Source organism: Schistocerca piceifrons, chromosome 5 (assembly GCF_021461385.2).
Source record: "Schistocerca piceifrons isolate TAMUIC-IGC-003096 chromosome 5, iqSchPice1.1, whole genome shotgun sequence".
Taxonomy (NCBI): Eukaryota; Metazoa; Arthropoda; class Insecta; order Orthoptera; family Acrididae; genus Schistocerca; species Schistocerca piceifrons.
The window spans coordinates 591,676,483-591,688,664 of record NC_060142.1 but is presented as its reverse complement, the minus strand read 5'-3'; the positions used below and the strand labels follow the sequence as shown (position 1 = coordinate 591,688,664).

At 37.3% G+C, this 12,182-nt stretch overlaps 1 protein-coding gene across 1 annotated transcript in view; it reads left to right on the top strand.

Moving 5' to 3' along the window:
• Positions 1 to 12,182, top strand: part of LOC124799297 (piezo-type mechanosensitive ion channel component) — a 715,678-nt gene that overhangs the window by 336,661 nt on the left and 366,835 nt on the right. The window contains exons 17-20 of the mRNA XM_047262884.1: positions 64 to 182; positions 564 to 706; positions 9,427 to 9,603; positions 11,033 to 11,165. Of these exons, the coding sequence (XP_047118840.1) occupies positions 64 to 182; positions 564 to 706; positions 9,427 to 9,603; positions 11,033 to 11,165 (572 nt within the window). The remainder of the gene's footprint in view (positions 1 to 63; positions 183 to 563; positions 707 to 9,426; positions 9,604 to 11,032; positions 11,166 to 12,182) is intronic.

Sequence of the window (12,182 nt, the reverse complement as noted above, 5' to 3'; positions counted from 1 at the left end):
GTTTTCAAAGTGTTTCATTGAAGAATTGTTTTCAATTTTTTTTAATATTAAATTTCTGTGTAGGGCAGCTACACTTAATTCGGCTCGAACTAGCCGATCTGGAGATGCTTCAGGAAGAGATATTTCACTTCGTGAAGAAGATACTGATGAAAGTTCAAGGCCAGATGATGCAAATGTCAGAGGTAAGTTGTATTAATGTGTATTAAGTTTTTAAAATGCATCAAGCCCATTCAGACAGCTGTCATTATTCCATCCTGAATTTTCCATTGTTTGATTTAGTCTAGACGTAATTACATATATTCCATACCAGTATGAAGTTCCTATTGCCACATGTCCCTCCTGGTAGCTGTTCCATGCCACTCTTTCCACCTTTTTTGTTGTTAATGGCATCATCATAATCATCATCATCAACAACAACAACAACAACAACAACACACCACTTTCCAGCAGACCTTTACTATGGATTAAACAGTTGTGGCTAATAAAATTTCAAGATAAGCCATTTCTCCTTTTTTAACATTGATTTAAAGCACAGAGACTAGACAGCTGTCATCTTGTTTCAGGTACTTCTTTTTACAGGCTACAGCAGCTGGGAATGAAGGGCAAGCATTTGATTGAAAAAGTGAGTGACTTTATGTGGCTGTTCCTGGAGATGCATATACTCAAGATATTACTGTTGTCCATCATGCTACTGGGTGCCTATGATGTATGTAACAATTTTGTTTTTAATTTTTAATTCATTTTCTTTTGCTACTATAAAGTATGGATGAGTTGTGTAGTTATTTAGTATGAAAATGATATATTTCAAACTGGGAAAGAAAAGCCGAAGTACAGCTTGATAGAGCTGTCTTACTCACTGAGCGCTAGTGTGTGATTAAAAACAACAGTACACATTTGATCTCATGGTTTTGAAATCAAAAGTTCATGTTTTCATTTCAACACATGAGGAAAAAAGGACAGATGAATGCAATTTTAAAATATTCAAAAGCATTTTTCATAAAATTATTCTTTTCCACCCCACTTTCTTGAAAAATGATAAATCATTCATAACATCTAAAAGATTTTTGATTCTTTTATTATTTTCCATTTTGCTTATGTAATACTGAAGTGTAGTAGTTCTTACTTTCAAAAGCTAAACATTCTGTGTACAGTATCAGTTAAGAAAATGGCTTTACGTTACACAGGAAGACCATTTGTTTGTCGATGACTGATTTTGGACTGTTTGTCCAGTGTCAGATCATCCTGAGGGATAAAATACAGGAGCTTTACAGTGTATCATTAAGGTTTACAAAATGACATTACATTAGCAGCTTAGACTCTACTACACTAATAATGTTCCAAACTGGGTACTATGCCATCAACGTAAGTATTGCATTACACAGATTGTACAAGTTGAAAATAGGCCACGAAATCAATAAGTGCAATAACAGAATGTGGCCTCTACATGTGCTCATCACCAAAAGAGTGAAAACTGCGTCTAAGTGCTGCCCACAGCTTCCACATGACCAAGGAGGTCACTAGTGGTGACGTGCATGCAAGGATTGGGACATTTTATTACAACCAAACAAAGTATGCAAAATCATACATGAAATGCATTCTTGACAAGTTGTTTGTGGAATACACGAATAAACATATGAAACATTAAGAGTCCAGTGATGGCACATGGCATATTTTAGAACATCTGACAACAACACTGCATAACAGGGTTTGTAAATAGTACATCATAAAATTGCACAATTAATAAATATATATTTCTGTCAAGTTCTTACAGGTACATCACTAAACTTCATAAAATATAAATAAAATATAAGTTCATGAAGTACCAATGGTGCCACATATGACATCCTCTAAAATTGTTGGGTAGTGAAATAAAATATAAATAACATTCAAGCACTAATGACACCACACACAGTGTCTTCCAAAGCCATCAGGTAGCTATGCCACGGCAAGAGCTTTGGGAATTTTAGTACAAGTAATTTACAAATCATTGGTAAGATATTATCATGACAAAAATAACCATTTAAATAAAAATTTATGAAATACAGCTATGATCTACATGTAGCAGATAGAATTGCATCACACCTAGCATATTCTAAGACCACTGCAACATGACGTAAGATGGGTTTTATGCCTTCATCTTTACTGGGTGATCAGAAGAGTGCTGTTTGGTGGCTGGTTAACAGATTTATTCGAGTTGGAAGAGCAGGTGACATTGGAGATCTGGTTATGGATGAGCTGGATACGATTTTGTCTGTGAATAAAGGTTCTGGTAAGCTTGAGCATATTGACATATTTTGACCACTCTTCCTTTCCACTGCAAATGTACTGTACATTTGTGGTGAGGCTGTAAGGAAGACCCATGTCAAAATGTAATCGAAGACAGTGTCAATATCTTCACATTGTCCAAGGATTTTGTTACTTGATTTTGTTCTGTCACTAAATATTTAATTGCTTACAGGTGCCAATTCATCATCTACTGTGTTCCTGTCCTCTGTTTTACTCAATCGTTGCTTAACACTTTCTTTGAAAATATCAGCAACCTTTGACTGTTTCAGTTTTTTCAGTTTGTCTGGGTTCCATTCCTTAATTCCCTACCTTTCTGCAGATTCTTCAGTTTTAATCTGCAGATCATGACCCATAAAGCATGGGCAGAGTCCAAATCTGCTACAAGAAATATTCTGCAGTTTTGAAGCTCACTGCCATACAATTATATAATCTATTTGAAACCTTGTGGTGTCTCCAGCTCTCTTTCACATATACAGCTTTCTTCCATGACTCTCTGAGAAAGTGTTAGGAGTGATTAAAGAATGATCTGTTCAAAATTTTATTTGTTTGCTTCCCCTTGCATTCCTTTACCTACGGTCCATGCCTCCTACTATTTTTTACTAATCTTCCTCTTCCTGTTATTAAATTCTAGTCCCCTATCACAATTAAATTTTTATCTCCCTTACAGAACTGAGTGTTGTTCTTTGTCTCATCATACAGTCTTTCAGTCTCATCATCCGCATAGCTAGTAGGGGTATGCACTTGTACTACTACAGAAGGTCTTAGCTTTTTGCCTGTCCTGACTATAATCATACATTTACTACACAGTTCATAGCACTTCACATTGTAGGCTGCTCCTCATCTTTAATTAAAAGTACTGGCAGTAATTTTTCTGTCCAAAATGCTAAGCATTGGACTTGTTGGATCTGACAGCACAAGAGGCCAACATGCACCCAAGATATATGTGCCAGATCATGAAAGTTCCTGACCATGAGGCTACTGACACATGTCCTATATGTCTCTCGTATCACTTGGTGATGTTAAGACAGATTTAATAAACTCTTGATTTCTTATACTTTAGACAAATGTAAAATGTTCTTATATATTTATTCTCATTTGTTATACAGCCACAGTTATTTACTGAACACCATTTGATTCAAGTTCGCCATGCTGTACTTTGTTGACACTGTGGATTAAGTGTCATATTCTGAGTAATGAAATATCCTCAGTTCTGTTATTAAAAGCCCCTCATATATGCGATCCAACTGGCGTGGCTGTTCTATCTGGACTGACACATTCTCCTGCCTAAAGATATACAAGTGCCAAAACCACCCTTGTCCATGTAATGTGGCTTCCCCATCAGGGACACTACCTTACCAGAGCAAAGATGCATTAGGGTAGGAGCAGTCTGTCAGGGAGAAGATAGATAACTGTAATCTTTCAACCTTCTCTATTATTTCCTTATTTATTACTAGTCCTACTCTGTTTACCACTATTGGATTTTGTTTTGCTAACACTGTACTCACACAACCAGTAATCCTGTTCTGCTTTCTATTGCACTTCTCTTATTTCCATGTCATCTAACTTTAACTCATTCATTTCTCTTTTCAGGTTATCTGACCTACCTACTTGTGTAAGAGATCTAAGATACCACAATCTGACCTTTAGAATGCCAAATTTATGTTTTATGATGACAACAACCTCCTAAGTAGTCCCTGCTTGCAGGTCCTAGTGAGAGACTGTTTTACCTCCAAAATATTTTAATCCTCATTAAGCTATACAGTAAAGCATATCCTAATGAAAATATACTGGTTACGGTTTCCGCTTGTTTCCAGCCATTTACTGTATCAACATAGTGAGGCCATTATGGTTAACATTAAAACACCACATCAATCAACCTTTCAGACTTGTTGCTCCAGCAACTATTGAACCAGCAATTGTCCCTCTTCAGGACCCATATGTTAGTCTGGCCTCCTCATAGATACTCCTCTAACGTGGTTGCACCTACAGTATGGCTATCAATGTTTTTCAGGCACACAGGACACCTCACTGTGGCAACTACCATGGTTCATTAACAATTCTGTAACCTTAAATGCTGGATGTCCATGATTTGTGGTGGGAATAAAAATGTAAGAAAGGAAAATATAAATATTATATTATGTATTTGATACACCTTTAGCTTTCAGTTGTTCAGTACTACATTGTTCATTCCTCTGTGTTTTCATCTGTGGTTGCAGATGGTTTGAATTCAAGAGAACTATGACTACATTTGAGCTCAGCTGGACTTATAATTGTTGAAAATAAAACCACATACTCACAAAGTTCTGCTTTCTGTGGATGAATCTCCACTGGTTACAAGAAAAGAAAAAAATTATTATATCTTGTCATGGTTTTCCCATATATACATATGAACATCATCCCCAAATTACCATACATTAAAAATCCACATAAACAAAACTATTCTGGAATTATATCAAACAAAACTGAATTAAATTATATATTAGTTCAGTGTTTAGATTCAAGTCTAGTCTGCGAGTTTAATGTAGAGACTGGGAATGGAAGCTAGTGGCAGTAGTTCTGCCAAGACTGGGTTGCACTTGAGTGGTATAATGCTAACAAGACTCAGCGCTATCATGATGACTTCAGACACTAACAGTGAGAATAGAGGTGGCAAACTGTGTAAATGATAATGCTGAGGAGACCTGTCTAGGTACACAGTGCGAGCTACCTAGAGACGGGTGTGTATCATACGTTAGATACATGATTAGGACAAAATGTAGAGCATATGATGATGTCTACTTAGTCAGCAGTTAATGTCCTACACTCATTAAACACGAAACCTAACTGAATGTGTTTTCTTGTTAACACTGAATATCATGGTTGATTAAATTATTTAATCTACTGATGGTAATTGGATGTGAAAAAGAGGTGTCGTTGGCTGTTACTCTATGCCCCTCTACCAAAATCTGAACTTTATGAGGTTAACTACTTTAAACCTGGAGATCAACAGATTTAGGTGTCATCTGCCAGGATTCCATGTCAGAAATTGACGTTAGCCTCAATTTATTATGCGCCTTTATCGAACTCTTCATTAGCATATCAATAATCTCTTTTACTGCATGACAAAACTGAAAATATACCATACTGGTGGCTTTTATGCTGTCATTGCTACTACTATTTGTACTTCCAAATACACTTGTTTTGGCAGATCATTCAAAGAGCTGATCGAAACAATACCATACTGGTCTGTAAGATCTGGAAGTTCATACAGACTATAATGACATAAAGAAGAAGGGGAGGAGGAACACACACACACACACACACACACACACACACACACACACACACACACACACACACACACAGAGAGAGAGAGAGAGAGAGAGAGAGAGAGAGAGAGAGAGAGAGAGAGAGACTACAGTAAGGTAAAATGTGGAGGGGAAGGTGAAGTGGTTTCCCTCCACATGGTTGTAGAGACGGGGTGTTGTCAAGAATTTTTAAATTTTTAAGTGTCACTGCAGGCAGCAATAAATAAAATGACATCACCATAGAATGTAATCGTTTTGCACACTGAAGAAGAGTAGATACCAGCATCCAGTGTCGCATGCAACAAGGTATCTGTACATCTGTATCTATACTCTGGAAGCCACTGCTAAGTTCACAGCAGAGCATACATAGTATTGTTCCAGTTATTAGTGTGTGTTTCATTCCATTCATGTTTAGAGCATGGAAAGAATTATTATTAGAATGTCTCTATGCACTCTGTAATTGATCTAATCTTGGTCTCATAATGTGTACGGGATTGTAGTAATTTCCTAGAGCCATCATTTAAAGCAGGTTCTTGAAATTTTGTAAGTAGGTTTTCTCAGGATAGTTTATGCCTATCTTCAAGAGTCAGCCAGTTCGGTTCCTTATTATCATCTTCCTTGTGACACTCTCCTGTGGGTCAAGCAAATCTGTGATCATTTGTGCTGCCCTTCTCTGTGTATGTTCAATATCCCCTGTGAATTCTATTTGATATGGGTCTCACACACTTAAGAAATATTTTAAAATGGGCCACATGAGTGAGTTGGAAGCAACCTCCTTTTTAGACTAGTTGCTTTTCCCCAGTATTCTACCAATAAACTGAAATCTACCACCTGCTTTACCCATGACTGGGCCTATCTGATCATTCCATTTCATATCCCTACAAAGTGTTACACACCAGTATTTGTAAGAGTTTGATATTTCAGTCACAGGTTGTAACCTTTTTTTTTTTTATTTTCCATTTTGTGAAGTGCACAGTTTTACAAACCTGAACATCTAAAGTGCGTTGCCAGTCTTTCCATCACTTTGAAATCTTATGAAGATCTGACTGAATATTTTTGCAGCTTCTTTCACTCAGTACTTCATTATAGTGTACTGCATTGTCTGCAAAAAGTTTGATTGCTATCAATATTGTACGCAAGGTCATTAATATCCAGCATGAACAGTGAGGGTTCCAACACACTTCCCTGGGGCACACCTGAAGTTATTTCTACATCTGATGATGACTCTCCATCCAAGGTAACATTGCTACATCCTTCCTACCAAAAAAGTCCTCAATGCAGTCACAAATTTCACTTGATACACCATGTGATCATACTTTTGATGATAAGCATAGACATGGTACAGAGTCAAATGCTGTTTGGAAATCAAGAAGTACTGTATCTACTTGACTGCCTTCATCCAAAGTTTTCAGTATGTCATGTGAGAAAAGTGCAGGTTGGGTTTCACATGATCACTTTTTGGAATCCATGTTACTTGGCATGAAGGAGGTCATTCTGTTCAAGATACCTCATATGTTTCAGCTCAGAATATGTTTTAAGATTCTACAACAAATTGATGTCAGGGACATTGGGCAGTAGCTTTGTGGATCGCTTCCACTACCTGTCTTTTAGATGGGTGTCACCTGTGCTTTTTTCCGAGAACTGTGCTTGATTTTTTGTTGAAGCATCTACAATAGATTATAGTTAAAATAGGGGCTATCTCAGCTGCAAATTCAGTATAGAGTCTGTCAAGGATTCCATCAAGCCCTGGAGCTCTGTTTAATTTTAACAATTTCAGCTGTTTCTGAACACCACCAACACTGTCTCATATTTCACTCATCTTTTCAGTGATATGAGGGTTAAATTTAGGCAGTCCTCAGGGTTTTCCTTTTTAGGGGAATATTTGATACTAGAGTTACGGATTTTAGCTTTCACTGTACTGCTCTAAATTTCAGTTCGCGTCTCATGCGTAAGTGGCTGGAAACTAACTTTGGTGCCACTGACAGACTTTCCGTAAGACCAGAGTTTGTTTGTGATTATTTGACACTATTCTACTGCAGTAGTCACTGAAGACAGATCTGTAGACAGACCAAATTGGCTGGTAGTTGGTGGAGATGGGTGTGCAGAACAGTTCAAAACTGGGTTGCTTTTTGACATGACATGTATACTGTAGGTTCCTTTTGGAATTTTTGCAGTTACTGCAATTATAAGGTACTATCTTGTAGCCATGTTGAAGATTTATACCAAATACAGAGAAAGTGGGAAAAACATCGTCAGCAAAGTCACAATACAGATGGAAGTGTGTGTTAAGTGATCATGAAAGACGGTCATTTAAGATTATTGTGATGAAAAAAAGAGAATGACAGCTTCAGAAGTCCATACAGAACTGAGTGTCTCACTTGCAAATCATGTCAGCACCAAAACGTACAAAGGGAGTTCCATAAGCGGAGGGTTGCAAAATTAACTGGAATTCCGTAACCTCCCATCAGTGATGCAAATTTCCATAACAGGAAAATGTGTGTGGAAGCCATGAAACCAGAACTATGGAGCAATGGAAGAAAGTCATTTGGTCTAATGATTCTTGGTGCACAGTGTTTCCAACATCTGGCCGAGAGTGTGTTCCAAGAGTTAAACAAGGTCGGGGTTCAGATATGATTTGGGCAGCCATAGCATTGCATTCCATGGGCCCCATGGTTACTCTGCAAGCAACATATGATGACATCCTTAATAAGAGTTTAGTGCAACCATAGTAAGTTTGGGCACAACTATTGCCAATGTTACATCGGTATGTAAGATGCAAGAAATGTAACTGTTATGAAACTTCCTGGCAGATTAATGTAACTGTTATACTGGTTTTGTCACTGTGTCAGCATATTGTTGTTGTTGCGGTCTTCAGTCGGAAGAGGGGTTTGATGCAACTCTCCATGCTTATCTATCCTGTGCAAGCCTCTTCATCTCCGAGTAACTACTGAAATCTACATCCTTCTGAATCTGCTTTCTTTATTCATATCTTTACCTCTCTCTCTAAGATTTTTACCCCCCCCCCCCCCCCTCCCCATCAGGTTGTGCCACAAATTCCTTTGCTCTCAAAGTTCAGTATTAGTTACGTGATAAATCCGTCTAATCCTCAGCATTCTTCTGTAGCATCACATTTCAAAAGCTTCTATTCTCTTTTTGTCTAAACTGTTTATTGTTCATGTTTCACTTCCATACATGGCTACACTCCATACAAATACTTTCAGTAGAGACTTCCTTTTGCTGTCCAAATAGCAAAATTCATCTACTGCTTTAACTGTCTTATTTTGTAATTTAATTCCCTCAGCATTGCCTGATTTAATTAGACTTCATTCCGTTATGCTCATTTTTCTTTTGTTGGTGTTCATTTTATATCCTCCTTTTGAGACACTGTCCATTCTGTTCAGCTGATCTTCCAAGTCCTTTGCTGTCCCAGAGACAATTACAATGTCATCGGCAAACCTTGAAGTTTTTATTTCTTCTCCATGAACTTTAATTCCTGTTCCAAAATTTTCTTGTGTGTCCATTGCTGCTTTCTTAGTGTACAGATTGAATAACATTGGCTACAGCCCTGTCTCACTCCATTCTCAACTACTGCTTCCCTTTCGTGCCTTTCAGCATACACAACATATTAAAATACTTCTAATCAGATATGATTTTGTGTAATTTGAAAAGCGTTTTAAGGGAACATTACTTTGACACATAATAGCTTGTTGATGAAGTAAAATACTTTATATTCATTTAGTATCTGTGACTCTTGTTTCATCTTAATCAGTTAATATGACTAATGTTTCAACATACACTTGTCAGTTTCACTGCTGAGTCTAGTAAAAATTGACTTTGTTTGTATCTTTTGCAGGTCTGTGCTTTACACTTCATCCTGGTACTATTAGCAGTCATCAGTTTATCATTTGGGACAAAATTTCAGACTATAGTGGCTCACATATGTTCTGTTGGTGTATCTTGCCTGATACTAGCAAAAATGATATATCAAATAGAATACATAGAGCATGATCTGAATGATGTAAATTGCACGGTAAGAATCTTCATTTACTCTTAATTACTTGCTCTTCTCTCACTTCTAGTTAGTATACCTACCACATACACTAGCTGCTCCAGAGTGTCCAGACACCTAATAGTCAACATTAGTATGCAATGTGTCAAACTTTCACCTTTATCGCAACTTGAACTATGCCATGGACATTTCCATTGAGTTGTCAGAATGTCTGTGGAGAAATGGTGCCCCATTTTTCCCCAAGAGCCATAGCCAGGAAAGAGAGTGATGTTGGATGCTGGGGTCAGGAGTGAAGTTGGCATTTTAACTCATTTCAAAGACATAAAATTGGGTTCAGGTCAGTCCATTTCAGGAATGTTGTTGTCCACAAACCATTGTCTCACAGGTACTGCATTCTTTTGCTGTTACAGTCAGTCATCTCTGAACTATTCTTCTACTGTAAGTAGTACACAAGTCTGTAAAATGTTTTCATATCCTTCCATATTAAACATTTTTAAGCTCAGTAAGGAGACCACACCCTAACCATGAAAAACACCCCCAAATCATACTACAGCCTCCTCTATACTCTACTATTGCTCTATGCATGATAACAGGTAACATTCTCCAGGCATTTGTCGTATCTAAACTCACCCATCTGGCTGCCACAAAGTATAGCATGAATTATCACTCCAAATCATTTGCTTCCAGTCATCCACTATTGAGTGGCATCACTCTTTACAGAACCTTGAGCAGTGCATATCATTGACTACACAAATGTGTGTCTTATGACGAGTTGCTCAACCATTGTACTCCATGCTTTTCAACTTCTTACACTCAGTCATTGTTTTAGCTGGTCTGCTGGTAGTATTTGGAACTGTAGAGTGATTATTTCCACTGATTTCGTGCGACTTTCTACAACCACTTTCTGCAACGCCGTGATCCTGTCTGTCAGTACGTGAGGTGTGCCTGTCTTGGCTTAACTGTGGTTTTTCCTTCATGTTTCCCCTTAACAATCACATCACCAACAGTCAACTCGGGCAACTTTAGAAGGGCTGAAATGTCCCTGGTGGATCTGTTAGTCAAGTGGCATGGAAGCCACCAAGCTCTCCTGACCAACACATTCTGTTGTTTCTGCTTCTCTATTGACAACACAATAGTTTCCACTTCCTTTTATACTGACAGGCCTGCCTCATTTGACGTCTAGTGCTCAATTCTGCATTACATGATGCTGTCCAGACACTTTTGATCATATAGTGTATGTGCAACGTGTTCAGTTTTTAAAATAGAAGTCTTTGGAAATTGGCAAATGGTGTAGTACAGTGAAAGAGAATTAGGTGATAGTGTTGGAGCCAAACAACAGATGTTCCTTCTACTTTTGTGTTGTGAGTGTATGTGATGAAGAAACAAAGTAACCTTGTATAATTACTAATTGAACATTTATATACATGTATGTGCACTTTATTTTATACAGGATACAACACCAAGAAATGGCACAGTACCTCCAGGAGAAGAATCAAATTTTACAGCAAATGATATGGACTGGGTGGGTTTTCATAAAAGTAGTGAAGACTTCAGCCTCCCAGAACTTTTAAAAGGTTACATTGGTAAGTATTTCAAATTTAATGTTGTGACATGTTTTTGCATATATGTCTTACATATTTCTGACTAGTGATTTCTACTGGACCTAAATATAGATTATTTTGAAAAATGGGGCATCATAGTAAATATAGTAATGTCTGTCAACAAAGAGAAACATTCAACCCGGACAGAACCATGAGTGTGAAAGCATTCTCACAATACATTTCATCAAAACTAATGACTGCATTGGAAATCATGGAACAAGAACAGATATTTGTCTGACAGGTAGGATGATGATCATCTTCCTACATTCACTGTTTAGGTGTCTTTCGAAATTATCCATAAAGAGATAAAAATGAGGAAAGGCAAGCAGTCACCTTCAGATGACTGACAATTGGTGCTAAGCAACACTTAACACATTCCATTGGGCCACAGTGACTGCTGTAGTCCCCCAGAAGTTGTACACTTTTCCAATTCTTTGTATGGCTCGAACTTATAAGATGAAGGAGCAAAGCAAAACTTTTTCATTGAAATACATACCATCATCCTTTACCTTTAAATTTGTTCAATGTGTTTTGAAATTCACCACATATTTCGAGAATAGTTATATTTTCAAAGTTAGAAATTTTGAAGGTTGAAAAAAGTTTGTAAACGCAAAACTTACATTTTTATTACAAGATAAATGTACAAAACTATTTCATTGAATAACTGTTTCCACTGAGCAGAATTTGTCTTTGTGTGATACAGCTTGAAACAGTCAGGCAGACATACCAGTGGCTGGTGTCTATTATCATATATGTGCTAGTAATCCATATGCCTCTCAAAACTGAAAATGCAGTATCTTGAAGTATATTTCTTAAACAGTGGACATTCCAGGATGATATGTAACAGTATTACAAAAAGAATAGTTGCTACTCACCATGTAGCAGAGATGCTGAGTCACAGATAGGCACAACAAAAAGGCTGTCAGAAAGTGATCTTTTGGTCAACAAGACCTTTGTCAAAATATAGACAAAACACACACACACACACACACACACACA